This window comes from Accipiter gentilis, chromosome W (assembly GCF_929443795.1).
Source record: "Accipiter gentilis chromosome W, bAccGen1.1, whole genome shotgun sequence".
Classification (NCBI taxonomy): domain Eukaryota; kingdom Metazoa; phylum Chordata; class Aves; order Accipitriformes; family Accipitridae; genus Astur; species Astur gentilis.
Genome location: NC_064918.1, coordinates 3,167,789 through 3,185,988, shown reverse-complemented (window position 1 = coordinate 3,185,988; position 18,200 = coordinate 3,167,789). Strand labels below are relative to the sequence as shown.

The 18,200-nt window shown below is 38.7% G+C and overlaps 1 protein-coding gene across 1 annotated transcript in view; it reads left to right on the top strand.

Moving 5' to 3' along the window:
• LOC126035543 (synaptic vesicle glycoprotein 2C-like) overlaps positions 1 to 13,339 on the top strand; it is a 48,093-nt gene extending 34,754 nt beyond the window's left edge. The window contains 7 exon segments of the mRNA XM_049794182.1: positions 2,336 to 2,446; positions 4,672 to 4,760; positions 5,904 to 6,068; positions 9,411 to 9,544; positions 10,809 to 11,012; positions 12,505 to 12,631; positions 13,282 to 13,339. Of these exon segments, the coding sequence (XP_049650139.1) occupies positions 2,336 to 2,446; positions 4,672 to 4,760; positions 5,904 to 6,068; positions 9,411 to 9,544; positions 10,809 to 11,012; positions 12,505 to 12,631; positions 13,282 to 13,339 (888 nt within the window).
• The last annotated feature ends 4,861 nt before the right edge of the window (positions 13,340 to 18,200 follow it).

The following is an 18,200-nucleotide window of genomic DNA, read 5'->3' as shown; positions in this document are numbered from 1 at the left end:
TAGTTTTAGTGTGCTTTCCCTTGATATATTTTCCTAATTATATTGATGTCATCTTTTCCTAGAAGCTTTTTTCACAAGTCATGTTTATTCTTGTTGATCATATTATTGAGGATTTTATCTTCAAACCTTTAGAACAGAAAAAGCATCAGCTGATAAACAGTTGGGTTTAGAGTTAGAAACTCCAAAATGGATGTATTCTAGTGACTGACTGTGGAATTTGTGGAGGTGGTGGCTCTTAATACTTTTGAAAATCTCTTCTGAGAGCAGTGACACTAAAACAGCCGGTAGTAAGTTGACAGTATCTTCCATTATGGGACTACCCACATTAAACATTTATGTACATGCTTAATTATCTTCCTGGATCCTTAAAATATACATTCATTAGATCAGTTGGTTTAAATGTTTAAGAAAAAAAAAATCTTTGTATCCCTAAAACCAAAATTGTCTCTGTTCTTTCATTGCCATGTATTAATCATTTTTTCTACAAACATTTTCCTTTGCAGCATGTCTTGATTTTGTAAAATTTCAAACATTGCATATTTCTAGCTATTGCTTTTAAACAGAAGTTCCATTTTAATTGAAATAAGTATTCTTTATTGTTTTTTCTTTAATTCTTCATATACTGACAGCTGAATTGGCATGGTCCAGATGGACCATTGTCCTGATTCAATAGGACTTTTCTTATGTTAAAGGACCATCAAGGCTATGGGCTTTTTGTCCCCAGTCAAATACAGTGGTCCTAGGATATATATGATTCCCCCCCCAACCTTCACAGCTCCAAACAAGTCAGGTGGCCAGGACAGTGAAAAGGCTGCCTCTCAGCCTACAAGTGTTCTTGCTTATACAATGTGATTCAAAAGGCATGCCCTTTCTGCCCGGAGGTGTGGCATGAGAGCACGTGAGGATGTCTGTATGTACGAGGTCTTAAATAATCTTGGAGGACTCAACTCAGTCTTTTGTATAAAATGTTTCATAAAAGCAGTTTAAGAAAAGCTTAAAATCAACTGAATTATGCAGACAGGATTATTGCTATTGGAAAAGGCATGACAAGAAGGGTACAGGCTTTTGATATGGTCATGGTTTAGAAAGACAGTGAGCTGCAAAGTTTCAGAAATGAAGGTGGTTACAGCTAAAACCACTTAGTGGGCTTTTTTTTGGTTTTGTTCACAGGATGAGGCTGCTGGTGCATCTTAAACAGTGTACATCTGTAAAAGCAGTGGGCTGAAAACTAGAGCTTTACCATCAATACTGCTATTCCTTGATGTCCTGTAATCCACTATGATACATCTGTGGGTAGTGGTGTCCTCATTCTGTTAAGAAGAAACACAAGCTATTGCTACCTTCAGAAATTGCAGCCAAACATTGAACACTCAGTCTGTTGCTCTCTCCCTCCTTATATGTCAGTCCCTTTCCCCATTGTATTTATTTTCTTTCCATTCTCTTTGTATTTGCCATCTTTTAAAATAAACTGTGGATGAATACACTGCCTTTTGTGATACTGCTATGATCCTGGGACCAGAGTGGAAGCCAAAACCAAAACCAAACCCATACAAAGGTATAAGTTTGTCAGGTCCTGAAGTGGCTGAGAAGACCATATAAAATATTCTTGTTCTGTTACACAGGAGAGTGCAAGTGAAAATTAGCATTGTAGACAACATCACATTCTCTGTCATTGGTATTTCTGGTTTTTTCCCTGATGTCTGTTTATCTCATTTCACTTTAGATTAAGTAGATGATTGCTCATAACAGCAATAACATGCATGGTTCCAGATAATTTCTCATAACTTTTTCTCTCTTTATTAAAAAGAATAGTTAAAGTTGACATCCAAAAGACAAGGAGAGTTCCCTGTCTAGCACTACAGGAAATAAGAACAAAAGAAAAATGTTATTCAGCTATTAATTCTTGACATTTCAAATACTTCTATTTTCATACTGTATCTTTAATCAATAGAGTTTCAACAATGTTGTGATAGCAAGTCAGAAACAACTTGATAGCAAACTCTGGACATGCTTAACTGAGGGTTTAAACAATGTTTTATCCTTTGTGGCATTAGAGATATGTACAGCAACACTCTAGCAAAACCTGACAATAACAGCTTGTTTTATGCAGAAGAAATGGATTTCCTGCATGGTTTGAAAGTAATACAGTTGCATCCATAAAGAACTTTGGCATTATAGTGTGCTACTATTCTTTTATATTTCTAAAGCATTCCTAGTGTAGACACAGGTTTAATATCTGCTCATTTTTAGTTTATGGGAACCTTCTAATAATCCTCAATAGGCAGTCAATGATTCAAGAAAATGCAAATATTTGCTGTTCTGTTTTTATTTCTAGGTTAAAAAAATCAAAACTCCGAAGCAGATAGACGAGCTCATAGAAATAGAGTGTGATACAGGAACTTGGTACAGGAGGTGTTTTGTTAGAATTCACACAGAGCTATATGGTGTAAGTAACAACATCTCTGTTCATTCTGTAATTACCTTTTTGGTTTTTAATTAGCATTCAGAAATGGGATGAATTGGTTAAGCTCACGTTGGTGATAGCTGCAATGCTACATTTTCCATGCAACTGGGAGGTTCAGGAATCAGTGTAAGATTCTGTTTTCCCGACCCAGAAGAGGCACAGGTGAATCACAGAGGTTGGTTCTGACTTCTGAGGAGGAAAATAATACTGCATTGGCCTTCACACAACTGATGGCTAATAGTTACAGAGCCATATGCCCAAGCACCACAATATAATATGTAGTGGGAATGCATATTAATATATACCTATGGAAAGAGGTGACACATGATGAGATGAAAAATTATCAGCAGGAACTTGAGGTGGCCACATTACTTACAAATGTTAAAGTCATGAATAAATTGTGTAAATGAATGTCAATAAAACCTTTATAAGGCACCATATCTGCATGTATTTTTAGTCATGTTGAATGTTTTACCAGAAAACTACTTTAGGGCTATTTCAGAGAGTTTAATACAAGCTCACTGGGATTGTGCTCCATATCCTTTTTTACAAAACCAAAATTATGCAGTGTCTTTGAACCTTGTAATGGAAAGTAAGAAAAGTATCATTAATTTAAAAAAAGCACTAAAAATGTCAAAAATAGCTTTTCACAACTGTTAAAAATCTGGCATCTTAAGGCTCTCCAGAGCTATGATGAAGTTGTAAACCAAGGTTTGTCACATATTTCCAATCAAAATTGCTTTGCTTGGAAAAATAGCATTTTCCCTTTGAAAAAAAAAAAAATCCAGAAAGTGTCTACTTTTAAAGTTACTTGTCCAAAAATAGAGTAGTTGAATATTGAAATGTTATGATTTGGCCTTGTTACTAAAGCAGCTTTAAAGGAGTTTCAGCTTGGTTGTCTCACATCCTTGTTATCTCACTGGACTAGCCCCTGGGTCAGAATGTCTTCCCTGTTGCATGATGTGTGCTAAAATCTCTTAGGACAGACTGTCTCTTCTCTTCAATAGGAGGAGACCATCTTGAGATATGGGGCAGGGAACACCATTCTCAGTCAGCTCTACTGTAGTGTCTCTGACCTGGAGGTAGTCCCAGCTTTTCCTCATATAGTTAAAGTACCAATTTCTAGCTGTGATAGGTTATGACAGATCAGACTGAGTGTGTCCCTGTTGAATTATGGAATATAGTTTGTCTGAACTTAAAGTAGTGTAATACTGGGAAATGAGAAGGAAACATTTCTGATGATCTCTGGTTTATTTGAGATACTTAAATGAAGCTGCCTAGAGATTAGGAAAGTTTGAGGTGATCAGAGCAGGGGTGAATTAATGACACAGTCCACACTGATGGATGAAAATTGGACATGAGCCAGCAATGTGCACTTTCAGCCCAGAAAGCCAACCATATCCTGGGCTGCATCAAAAGAAACATGGCCAGCAGGTCGAGGGAGGTAATTCTCCCCTTCTACTCTGGTGACACCCCACCTGGAGTGCTGCATCCAGTTCTGGAGTCCTCAGTACAACAAAGACATAGACCTGTTAGAGCGGGTCCAGAAGAGGGCCACAAAAAAGGTCAGAGGGATGGAACACCTCTCCTATGAGGAAAGGCTGAGAGAGTTGGGGTTGTTGAGCCTGGAGAAGAGAAGGCTCTGGGGAGACCTTATTGCGGCCTTTCAATATATAAAGGGGGCTTATAAGAAAGACAGAGAGAGACGTTTTACCAAGGCCTGTAGTGACAGGATAAGGGGCAATGGTTTTAAGCTGAAAGACGGTAGTTTTAGATTGGACATTAGAGAGAATTTTTTTACAATGAGGCTGGTGAGACACTGCAACAGGTTGCCCAGAGAAGTTGTGGATGTCCCAACCCTGGAAGTGTTCAAGGTCAGGTTGGATGGGGCTCTGAGCAACCTGATATAGTGGAAGGTGTCCCTGCCCATAGCAGGGGGATTGGAGCTAGATGATCTTTAAAGAGCCCTTCCAACCCAAACCATTCTATGATTCTATGAAAAGAAGCCAGAAAGACACAGAACACACACAACCTGGCTATAGCTGGAGATTAACATATTTGTATCAGAAGTACAGCTATGACCTCAGTATCAAAGAGCTGATCTTCTCTCTCTGATGCCCTGAAGAAGCAAACAAATCAGAATCAATCATTTAACAAAATTGTTCAAAATGCAACTTAAAATAAATGTATTTCCTAATGATTTACAGATTTAGTTGATGTTTATGAGATGCTTCAACTACCCAGTGAAGGATAATACGATCAAACTTACAGTTGTATGGTTCACCCTGTCTTTTGGGTAAGAGTGGTTGAGATCCTAAACCATTTTTGATAGACTATGACAGACAGAAGAATCATCTGCATGCAAATCTCTGTCACTATGATTGCCTTTTTTGTTTGGAAAGATTTTATTCAGTATCATTCCACAAAATGTTATATTTATCGATTAGTCTATTCTTGGTTGCAAGCCTGACTCATCAAGAATAACTGCTTCAGAAAACTGGCATCTTCTTTGGTCAGCATCATTCAATATTTTTATACAGTCAATCAGCAAACACAGAGGAACTGTGCCTGCCTCACCATTTTAAAAATGTGAGCTTGGTACTCTACCCGCACTAACTTGAAAAGAAGTACATGTTTTAACCAGGGAGGTCAGACTTAATTTGTACAGGGTTTAGAAGATGTACTGGGTGTTGTCACCCATTATTCCCAAGCCCACTGTTGTCATTGCAGGCACATGCTGCTGTAGTTCACCTGTTTGCATCTAAAGGCAATTGTGCTGTGTGGATTTTTTTGTATTTTTAAAACTAATTTAAGTTTAAAGCAGACTCTAGAAAATATTTCTTCTTTGTACCTCTCATGGTTTGCAGTCTATGGAAAACTCCATTCTTTCTGTCTGGGCACTGCAGGGGGTCCCCAGTGTCTGGTAGGGCAGGGCCTGACAGCTGGGGCCCGTCCCACTGCCCCAGCCAGGAGCAGGGCAGACAGGGGCAACCAGGCATCAGGCACCTCCCTGGGGATAGGGATGGGCTGAGACAGGGCCAGGATGTGGGCCTGCAGATGGGTCCAGTTTGGCGGGGCCCATGGCTGGGCAGGGCTGTGGGGAGCTGGAGACCGATCCTGTTGTGGCATCACTGGGGCAGGGGATGACATCCCTGGGGGGGCTGACATGGGTCCTGGACTGTGGGCAGGGTGGGGGGAGCCCTGGGGGTTTGTGCAGGAATGTCAGGGCTGGGAGTGCTCTCAGGGCCTGGACACATTGGTTTCATGCAGAAGTGAATTCCACTTTGGATCTGCTCTTTATACATGATATGTGGAGACCATGATACAGGGCACAACAGCTCCATCATGTAAGTGGCCGAAGTAGCTGCTCGTCCTCACTTTGCACAGGTTTCTGAATCAGTGAGATGACTGGCAACTGAGTGTTTTCTGTTTTTCACAGATACTATGGCTTATCTGTCTGGTTTCCCGATGTCATTAAACATCTGCAGTCAGACAAGTATGCATCCCGAGTGAAACATTTCCGCAATGAGGAGGTTTCACATTTTGTCTTCAACTTCACAATGGAAAATCAGATTCACAGCAATGGAGAATACATCAATGACAGGTTTAGAGATTTCCTAATATCCTGACTTGGTTGGAATAAATAAATGTATGTTTTCAAGTATGTCCTGATAATCTAATATTTTTCTTCATTAACTAATTATCGGGATTTAACCCCAGCTGGCAACTATGCACCACACAGCCGCTTGCTCACTCCCCCCCCAGTGGGATGGGGGAGAGAATCAGAAGAGTAAAAGTGAGAAAACTCATGGAATGAGATAAAAACAGTTTAATAGGTAAAGAAAAAGCCACACACACAAGCAAAGCAAAACAAGGAATTCATTCACTACTTCCCATCAGCAGGCAGGTGCTCAGCCATCTCTAGGAAAGCAGGGCTCCATCACACGTAACGGTTACTTGGGAAGACAAACTCCATCACTCCAAACGTCCCTCCTCCTTCTTCCCCCAGCTTTATATGCTGAGCATGACGCCATATGGTCTGGAATATCCCTTTGGTCAGTTGGAATCAGCTGTCCCAGCTGTGTCCCCTCCCAACTTCTTGTGCACCCCCAGCCTACTCGCTGGTGGGGTGGGGTGAGTAGCAGAAAAGGCCTTGACTCTGTGTAAGCACTGCTCAGCAGTAACTAAAACATCCCTGTGTTATCAACGCTGTTTCCAGCACAAATCCAAAACCTAGCCCCATACTAGCTACTATGAAGAAAATTAACTGTAATCCCAACTAGCACACTAATAATAGATGGGTTTGTTACTTTTTAATGAGAATTTATTTCTCTTCTTTATTTCTTATGACTTGATCTTGAACGGTGCTCTGGAGCATGGGGAGAAGTGGACCTGTACATGCCCTGGTGGTTCCTGTGTGAGGATCCTCCATGCAAACCCAGCTTCCTTGCCCTCCTAAGAAACAGACTGAAAAGCCTGAGTTAATGATACTTCCTTTCACAGTGGGATTCAAAGGTTTTCAGACCCAACACATGTGGCATATTGTAGGGGGCTGTATGTACTTTCATCTCTGTTGCTGGTTCTTTTCTTGTATCGATGAAAGACGCTTCCGTGAAAATGTTGAGCATTGAGAGGATAGGATTTTATCACAGAAAAATAAAAGCTAAATATTACTGTAAATCAATAAAAAGTATAACAGCTCTAAAATGGGAAACAGCATGTTGGCAATGCCTTTTATGTTTTTCAACTGAATCTGTACATATTAATGCTCTATCTAGACTTTACGGATAACTAGATAACTTGGGGGGAAATTAAACACAGCTGGTTTAGGTATCTGGTTTCTCTTAAGAAATATACAGAACAACCATGTGAATGGTCTCCTGGATGTTATGGTGCTAATTATTACTTCTATAGGAAAATGTATATCTAAGTGAATAAAATTACTGCTTTTGGTAATTCAGGGCTTTGGTTTTTTTATAAGAACTTGAGTTTTGATGCAGTTAAAAGTTTATGCATTGCGGACAAAAATGAACAGTTATCTCATTTTAAAACCAGCCATAGCTTCCCAGTTCTGTTCCTTTCCAGGAGGTAGATGTTCTCCTAAAAGCAAAGAACCATTTACTGTCATTAAGTTTTAGTTGTTTTGCACTCTGTCAACCGAGATCTTATCAATTTAAACTGAAAATTCTTGTAAAACACTAAATCTAGCACTAATCTCCTCTAAACACTAATTTACTCTTTCAAATGTGCAAATTTAATAGGCCTCTGACAGTTATTTGAGATTCACAAAACATTTTCCACAGTAGTATGAACTCTTTATATTCTTCCTCCACAAATGTTTCAATGCTCCACTCACCCCTAATTTCAGTGTTTCCTTCATGTTCTTTCTTAACTAGATCCATCAATACTTTTTACTTCATTACATTTCTGTTAGGTTTGAATTCAAATCATTGCAACACCAATTTTAATATAGTCACAAGATATTTTCTGTCCAAAGGTAAAAAGTGCATAAGAAGAATGTAGGATATATAGTCTGTCATTTCTGTTCCAACTGACTAATCTAATTGCTAAATTCTCTTTGTTCTCCTCTGGAATTAAGCTACATTTTAAAATGGAAAGTGCTATAAGACAAATGATGAGTTGACACTGAATGCCAGCCTGATTTTAATCAGTCTGTCATAAAGGAGAAATGATATAGTAACTAAAACTAATGAGCTGAAAACACCATTTTTCTGACCAATACATAAAGAGAACTCATTAGCTAATAAGCCTTTTCCTGTGATAAACACAATTAGCTTTTGCTCTCCTTTCTCATAAAGATGTGATTCCAACAACTTTATTGGTGAGAGAGTTTAATTCCTACTGTTTTGTAGCTAGCATATTTTGTGTGTTCCTATTCCTACTATTAGTCTTGTTATAAGAAAAATATTTAGCTAGTCACACTAGGTTTAATTAGAGTAGAGCCAGGTCTGTGTTCAGAAGGCTTTGCCATTTTAACAGTTCTTACTGTTATATAACTATTAAAGTACTGCTTGTCAAAGTGTTGCCACTTTGGGTGAAGTCTGCCAGCAAAACTGCCCTTTTTTAGATACTAGAAAAGGCTTACAGCATTGTTTTAGCCTAGTAATGTTGAGGTAGAAAGTTACTGCTAGTAATATACTTCGTCCTTGACTTTTTTCTGTGAATGACTTGATTTACAGTCATGATCAAAGAACTAGGAGTTAAATGAGAGTCAGTAGGAAGGAGGATGTTCAGAAATAAGAAAAGCTACTGACAATTTGTTTCTCCATGTTCTATGTACACAGTAATTGCAATTGCATCCACAGACACAGGAGTAACAAACACATACTTCCAGTTAGAACCCTAGCTGTATAACTGCCAATGTAATTGTTGTGTTCGTGTTAAACTATTTTGTGAAACCATTTTTAAACACTTGAACCAGTGTGTTTTGGATTTGAGTCTGACATGGTGCCCAGTGTGTTCAGCTGGAGAAATAAAGTTTCTTTCAAAAATTCTTTCTTTCCAGCTTGTTGGTACCAGCAGGTGCTTGTTTGTTCCAAGAGACCAGGTTTCTGGAGCCTGAGCTCCCGTTTTCCAACTGTAATGTCAAATTACAAGTAATAGTGATTTTACAAAGCTATTTTATGAATGTCATGACATTGTTTTTCATTGATGATTAAGGGCAAGTAATAACTGAAATACTATCAAAGAAATTGTATTACTGGTTATGGCCAGCAGCTATGTGGAGCTATTTGTCTTATTAATGCTTTTTCTGAATGATAGTATTCTAGAATCAGCTAAATTTTAATTATGTTTCCAGAATGCCTTTAAGGAATCACTGTTTCTGGGGTTGAGATTATTTAGACCTGTGTAGCTGTGTCAACTTGACCTGTTGCTCTTTCTAACCTATGAAGGTAGACTGACAGAAATTATTTGTATTGAACAGGTTTATTATGATGAAATTTAAATCAGTAACCTTTGAAGATTCCCTTTTTAAGAATTGTGTGTTTGAAGACATTACTTCACTGAACTCATACTTTAGGAACTGTACTTTTGTGAATACCACCTTCTACAACACAGGTATTACAAGAAAAACCCCTGAACACCCATTGTTTATCTGTATGTTCTCATCTTACTATTTTGGACTGTTTATAATTTCTGGATTTCTAATAGGGCATTCAAGAAGCCTTCCTGTAGGGAATAAAAAGCAACAAGCCTCAGTAATTTAATACCAGAAAAGAGAAAGGATCACACCCCATTAGAGATACCACAGACCTAATATTGACTCAGATAATAAACATCTCTTTCATTTTAATAATCTCTAAAGAGATTCAGTCTGGAGAGGAGAAAATATGTTTACTGCTTTACTGATAGCTTTAATTAGGTGTATTTTTTTTTTATCTAAATGGGACTGGTGAAATGCATTGTTCTATTGTGCTTGCTGTGGCATGGGGATCTGAGTTCAGGATTCAAACTACCTTATCTATAATCATTCCCAGTCTAATAAGTATTCTATCAAAAATAGGAATACGTATTTTCATATGTTTAAACAGAGGACTCATTTTTTTCAGTTTAATACAATGTAAGTGAAAATAGAATATGGCCAACTAAGCCTATTGAAAAGATGCGGCACTTCTTATTGCTTTCCTGTAAAACCAGAAATCATAATAGTAATAGAGTTCTGTTTAAGAACAAGCAATGCCCAGCTTTCTTTGACTGGAAGGAAAGTATTCTTGATTCAGGGTTAAAAGACTGACAGGAGGAACAGAAAGAAAGAAGAAAGTATAAGGAGAGGTCTCTGAAATTGTATTTGAAGAAGAACAGCCTCAACTGTTGCATGTAGTAACTCATTTGTGTTCAAGCTGAAGACAAAGTGGCCCGCTCAGAAATGAAAATGGGTTTAATCTGAATTCCATAGGAACATTTCCCTTTAAAAAAGTCAAACCAAACTGGGCATGACCAGCAGTCTCATCTGAAAGGCTATCTGGTATGGAAATAGAAGGTCTGATACAGAGCAAGACCAAGTGATGGAAACTTGCAGATATCCAGTGCTTTTTATGCAAGACCAGCTGTTGCTGAGAGGTCTTAACCAAATACAGTCCAAGCAGAGCTGAAATATAATTTGCCTAATTACAGGCCTTAGTTGCTCTTTTTCATGAGTTCTGCATATTTTTCTATTAAAATAAGAAGGTATCAAAATTGACAGCAACAACTAGTCCCATTTTACAAAGCAGTGAAAGCTCCTAATTGTCGTTAAAGTTGCCTAAACTTGAAATGTTTTTAATCAAAAGCTGCACATGGAGTTGGCTGTTAGCTGAAATCTTTCTTTTTCTTCTTTCTACAGATCTCGAGCAATATAAATTTGTTGACAGCGAATTGATAAATTGCACATTTTTCCACATCAGGACAGGATGCCAGATTTCTTTCAGTGACGACTACAGCACCTACTGGATCTACTTTGTTAATTTCCTGGGAACTTTGGCAGTGTTACCGGGGAACATCGTATCTGCTCTTCTGATGGATAGAATTGGACAGTTAACGATGCTAGGTAGGGGCTTCACTTTAAAACAGGGAATACCACCAACGCCTAAAGCTCTCCTGATAAAGTAACATGATCTCTTTTTAAAGGATTTGGTTTGGAGAGATGCAGAACATTCCTTCTACAGATACTTCCTTTATGTGGTATTCTAAATGCAGTTTTAAAAAGCCCCCAGTTTAGAAACTCTAGGAACAAAGGGGTCTGTAACCAGTTCTGCTATGTCACGTTGTCAGTTGTTGCTCTTTCACACTGATATTACAAGACTGCAATTTAGGCATTTGGGATGAGATTTTGGAAAGTGCTGACCATTAGCTTGTCTTTACTCTAGCTGAAAGGAAAGCAAGATGTATACAGATAACCCTCCATTTGTGAAGCAGCTCCTAGGAAGAACCAGCAGTCCTTTGCCTGCTATCTACTTTGCAAAGTAACACAGCTGAAAGACATCTACTGTGGACTATCTGCAATCACAAATGTTTTAATTTTACTTAAATAACTATGTGGTAGTTCATCACATTCATTTTCTAGGAGAATATCTCTATATAAATGCAATTCCCACTCAGTGTTTTTATTACTGCAATATATGAATGAGTTTCATGTAATTGCAGAAGATGATGAATGAAGACAAATAGGGATAGCTTTCCCCAGGCAGGTTGCTTTGGGAGTTCAGAGAGGGTTCCAGCTTAATACAGTATTATATGTACTAATGTTTGAGGAATATGGTTTTTTTCCCCAAGCCACTTATAATGTTTGTCTGTGTCCTGGTTTCAGCTGGGATAGAGTTAACTGTCTTCCTAGTAGCTGATACAGTGCTATGTTTTGAGTTCAGTATGCGAAGAATGTTGATAACACTGATGTTTTCAGTTGTTGCTAAGTAGTGTTTAGACTATAGTCAAGGATTTTTCAGCTTCTCATGCCCAGCCAGCGAGAAAGCTGGAGGGGCACAAGAAGTTGGGAGAGGACACAGCCAGGGCAGCTGACCCAAACTGGCCAACGGTGTATTCCATACCATGTGACGTCCCATCTAGTATAGGAACTGGGAAGTGGGGGCAGGGAATCGCCGCTCGGGGACTAGCTGGGTGTCGGTCGGCGGGTGGTGAGCAATTGCCCTGCGCATCATTTGTACATTCCAATCCTTTTATTACTACTGTTGTCATTTTATTAGTGTTATCATTATCATTATTAGTTTCTTCTTTTCTGTTCTATTAAACCGTTCTTATCTCAACCCACGAGTTTTACTTCTTTTTTCCCGATTTTCTCCCCCATCCCACTGGATGGGGGGGGAGTGAGTGAGCGGCTGCGTGGTGCTTAGTTGCTGGCTGGGGTTAAACCACGACAGTCTGCCTGACTGGTCTTACCAGGAAAGGACGCCTCTTTACTTTTTAAGCCAAATATATTGGTAAGTTAGTTAGCTACACTGTGCGAATAGAAAGATTTGACACAACAAAGATTGTACTTTAAATACATCTCCACTTAGTGTTCATTTCCTCTGTCTTGTGCCTAGGTGGTTCCATGGTTCTTTCTGGCATAAGCTGTTTTTTCCTGTGGTTTGGGACTAGTGAATCCATGATGATAGGTATGCTGTGCCTCTACAATGGTCTCACCATCTCAGCATGGAACTCTCTTGATGTCATTACTGTAATGAACAGGTTAACTTTGTTCATGAAATCGCACATGGGGGTAGAGACATTCTCCACAAATACCCCTAAAAGTCTTACTGCTAATCTTGACCTTTGGTCCGTGTATTTTAGATAAAAGTTGTAGCCCTTGTTCAAAGCAGAATAGAATCAATTCGGCTAATGGTGCTAAAACAACAAATATGATAATTTACTTACATACTAATCGGGAAGGGGGAAGACACACATTGTGAAAAAACCCAAGTGCTTAAATGTTGCATAAAAGTCACAAGGAAAATAACAAATATAATTTACTAGATAAGGGGATTAACTCTACCACGACTACATATCTCCACAACAAAAGACATTCTACATCAAAAAGACACTTCCCCTTGAGAAGATGGACCGAATCCGCCCAATAATGAACCTACACGAGCAAAGAAAAAAAAAAGGGAGAAACAAGACAAGGTGAAGATTGACAAGGGGGGGGGGGGCATAAACTGTATAAAAGGAATGTAACTATAACAGAAAGTTGCGAGCTTTTGGCGGAGCACTGCCTCCCCGGCCGCCCAGCGCTGTTTTGCTCTTTTATCGCTTGCTAATAAATTCGACCTTTTTTATTCACTACAAATTGGCTCCTCCAATTTGTCACAAGCGTCTATAACAATTACTGTGGAGCTGTATCCTACAGACAGAAGGTATGTGCAGATATATCTCCATTAATCTTGCTGGCTCCATATCTATGTACCAGCAGAAATGGTAAATAGAAATGGTTAAGTATGAGCTTTACAGTGGTAGTGATGTTTTGAGTGGGCTGAACAAATAGTTTGCCTTATGAATAACAAGGTGGGTGAATAATAAAAAAGATTATTGTTTTGAGCTATTTGGTATGTATTTTGCATCAAATATCACCTAATCAGGAAAACACCACAAGTGTAGTTTCATATTAAAAAAAAAAAAAAAAAAAGGTCTGACTGCTACTCTCATTTAAAACACAGGTAATGAGTAGTATTTCTGAAACAGTAATGGAATATTTATGGTTTTCCTCTAGTGCAACTAGCTATGATGGCAATAGTTGGTCCAAAATAGCAATATAGCTGCATTTGTCTGTTGGCTGTGAAATGGTGGGGATGATAATAAAAAAATCGCTCTCTGGAGCTGAACAGTATCTTCTGGAAGAGATGGTGGGCTTGAACCATGCTGAGCTGTTAATCAGTCTGCTACGAATTTGTATGCAGGGTCACTAGGAGTCTGTACTTGCTTATCATTAAGCAGATACAAAAATGCCTCGGGCACTGCTCCTGACCTTTCAAGGCTCTTGCAGGGAAGCTCAGGACAGTTTCCATGTCCTGCAAGCATTGCTGCTAGATGACATGGGGGGTTTTTTTGAGATAGAGGGTACTCTTTAACACTGATCTTATGTCACTGAATGGACTGAAGGAAGAACAGTTGAGTCATATGCCATTGTCAAGTGTAAAAATATGAAAGCTGTATTTTCTTGAGTAGACTGGGATCTTTCCCCTTCTCCTTAAAAAAATTTCTGTGTAAAATTGCCCAGATTCCTGCCAAGGGACAGCGTGTCCTTTCTCTTATCACAGTTCTATTCATTATGGCATTTACTGGAAGTTTCAAATATGGTGAAAAAAATTTCCAGTTTATAAATGCATGATGCCTTGTTGGCAAGTCTAAGTTTTTGGACACAGGTGCAACTGGCTTTGGTATTGTCCATTAGGAGAGGAAGACTGTAGACTGGCTTCTTTTTTTCTTTTCATTGGTATTTTTAAAAAATATGCTTCTTCACACAAGAAATAGATCTCCATTGTTGTGGTTGTATCAAGTAACCATAATAGGCTACTTATGAATCCAAAGCACTAAGCTTTAATATTAAGCACTACTGTTTTTATTACACCTTGTGGGACAGGATTTGGCTGGTCTCAGCAAAACCCCCAGCACTGCTAAATTACTAGAGGGAGGTGTGCTGGAACTTGTCGGCCACAGGCCCTAGGAAGGGTAAGGTAAGAACTTTGTTTAGAAGAGACAGAGAGTTCTGTCTCTATGTTTATACAAGGATTGTGGGCTGGTGAGGCTGTAAAACAATTACCCTGAAAAAGAGGAATTATTGCCCTTGTGGGCTGGTGAGGCTGTAAAACAATCACCCTGTAAAGGAGGAACTGTTGTCCTTGGTCAAGATAGATTGCTGTAGATAGAAGAAGTAAGTGTTTAGAAAAATGCCTTTAGCATTAGCCAATCTGTGAATGCTTAATGTATCTGTGAATGCCTAATGTAGAATTTAAACCAATCAGCTTAGAACACGCTAGCTTGAACTAGTATAAATGTATGTGAAGAATCATAATAAAATCGACATTTTGCTTGCATCAAGCTGTGTCCCGTCTCTCAATCGCGGCAACACCTCAGGAAATTGCTCTTCTGGTAAGAATTATTCCATCAGCCAAACTCTAGGATATAATTCTAAGAAATATCTTCTTGACATTCCTGAATGTAGTAGGCACAAATATTTTCTTAAAATGAAGTAAAGAAAAATAATTGAAAAAGCCATTGATGTTAACGGAAGAAAAAATTATCATCATTACTAGAAACGATAAAAAGAATGTAACTGATATCTATTCTAGGGGATCTGAATTTTGTAGATAATAGTTGTTTTTAATAGTTTCTGCTAGCTTTGGGATTGTAGCAAATTTTTTCCCCATTTTTCTTTTTAAAAAAGCTTGTGTATGCAATAATAGCTATATTGAATTCCACCTCAAAAATTTACTTGCAGCTGAGTTGTTGTGGGTTTTTTGCAATGACTCAGGAAAAAACTCATCATTTTATGTTATCAATATAAAAAGGCTGATAGGTCAAATCTACCTTTGTCAGGATAGACATTGCTGACATATACTGAAGATGAGGTTGGGGTTTTTTGGTTTTTTTTTTTTTTTTCCCAAAAGTTCTGGTTCCATCACTGCCAGTTTTTGCCAGTTGGGTTATAAGGAAACAAACAATTCTAGAAGTCTCTTCCTATACATGTTTTTTTAGATTGGGGCAAAGCTTCTTCATGTTTCATAGAACTATTTGAAAATGAATACCTTCAGGGACTCAAATAGGCTGTTTCCCACAGTTGGGGGGGGGGGGGGGGGTTCCCTCTGATATTTTTTTTTTTTTTTTGTCCAGACCAGCTACAGTTTAACAGCCACCATTCCCCACCTCTGATGGTCCTGTCTTTCCTTCTAAGACTCCTCTGATCTCCATAGCCTGGCATGACTTGCCACAGTTTGCTGGGAATTTCCAGGTTCTGCAAGTAGCTGTAGGGCTGAACACCCTTTCCAGGCATATATGGTACATGAAGCTGCCTGATCTGTTTTTGCATACAAGGCCTTTCATACTTAAGGTGATGTGTTCCACTTTCACTTTAAAGCTGCATCCAGAATTAATCTGGTCCTGAAACCGGCTTCCAGTTTTCCCTCAAAAGGTGATCTAGGCACAAAAATTTTGCTCTCTGTGTCACCCGTTTACTATTCCAACGTGTACTTTTTCCTTACTCTCAACCAGTGAAATGACCACAAAACAGCAGCAAAGTGCAGCTGGAGGTTGAGCTGGAAGAAATGTGTGTGGAAGGAGGCCAAGTTCACGCTACCAAGCACAAGAGACCAGGCTGGGCAGCCCCTCCTTTTCCTCATGGAAACCAGCGAGTTGCCAAACCACCGGGGCTTTACCAGTGTCATGCAGGGTAGTACAAATGGTGTTTCATAAATTGTACTTCAGGTTATTGATGGATCATACTGGCTTTTTGCCAGGTAGGGGTGTGGTGAGCATTTTGGAAATGTGCAGTGTACATGATAGATGGGAGACATTTGTTTCCTCTTCATCAGCTGCCTGCAGGGCAGTTAAGGTTGCTTCAAAATCTTAACAGATTTGGATTCTGTATGCATTCAAACTCACCTACGTATTTACATTTTAATTTACTTATGCCTGGATTTGAGGTAATTAAATAGCTTGTCCTAAATTCTTGATAAGTACTTTCAAACTTTATGCCATTGTAGCATAGCTTTTGTCTGCATATTCTTTATAAAACCTCAGTTGATTTGCACAACTGCTAAAATAAGAGATATTAGAGACCATAGATTTCAAATGGTTCTCAGGTAGATGAAGAAGTTATGTTAAAAGGTGATGATATGTTACCAATGCTAGTCATAGGTAGGTTTCTGTCTTCCAGATGATACACATGGTGGTAATGAGTAATCATTTAATAATATTTAATATTTTTTTTTACTTTTCAATACATGAATTTTAAAGGACACCCATGATGACTAGCTATAAACTACCTAATTTCCAATAAGCAAGGAAATTAATCCAGCTCCACAATGTAAAGAACTTGTATTATGTCATCTTTTGTCTCATCTTTTCTCTCGTCCTCTGTCTTATCTTAATGGCCTGTGCTATCCTGAATTGCTCAGTAGTCAGCTGGTTCTGAAAAGTCTTTGGTCGGTTGTGACCCTCTTGAAAGCCAAACCATTCCATAGCTGTGGAAGCTCTGCTCTGAAGGAGAGTTATTAAACATCTTGCAAACATTTTTGAGTGCTCCTAGAGTGATTTCCTACTCTTTCATAAACTTTCTGTATTTTCAGAACACTACTTTGAAAGAAGGTGATGTAGAAATTGAGGCACAGCAGAAAAAGATATTTTTAAAAATTACTTTAGGTGCCCAATTTGACACATGTGGTACTGTCGTGAAATGAGTGGTTTGGACTGCTTAAAGAATCACCGTCATTAGCAAAAATGATTTAATAGGAATTTATAAAAAGTGTGAATTCACAAAGTTTGATGGCAAGGTTCACTCTATTACTTAATACATGGATGAAATGTACAAAGAAAGATCAAGTTAGAATCAAGCTAGAATTATTTATACAGAGACTGAAGAAGCAAAAGGGTAAAAGAGAAACATACAAAGGAAAATTGGGTTAGAATTAATTTTTCATGATTTGCACAGAGATAAGGGATGTAAAAAGGTAGGGGAGACCCTCTCGTTGAGTAACAAGGCTCAGAGAAGACCCCCTTGCTTTCTAAACTCCTGATGGAGCTTAAGTACGGCTGGATCCACTCCTAGTTTCAGACTTGGTCAATGGTTTATGTCTAAAGGAATTATGTGTGTAACAGCAGTCTGAGGTTCATTCACAGTTTGAGGTGAATCATAGGATTTAGAAAAGGCAATATTTGTATTATACTTGCTATAGGATACCTGGGTTAATTCACCCACATATGCACACAGACACTTTTTTATTTTTATATATATATATAAAAGCAAAGGTATACCTGTTAAAAATTCCCCTTGAGTTCAGTGAAAATATTCACGTCAAATGTCTCAGCATTTTTCTCAACGGGCAAAGGGTTGAGCCTCAAGGAGTGAAGGGTATATCAGCCCAGGTCCCATTGTCAGCTTTTGGCAACAGTCCTCCAATTTTTGCAAACCGGAGAGTTTGCAAGCTCTGAGAGGCGTCCCCCTCAGAGGGAGATGCTGGTTGCAGCTGGACCCACTGCAGTCCAGGAGAGCTCAAAGGGCCTTGCTTAGGACTGCTGTTTATAGGTT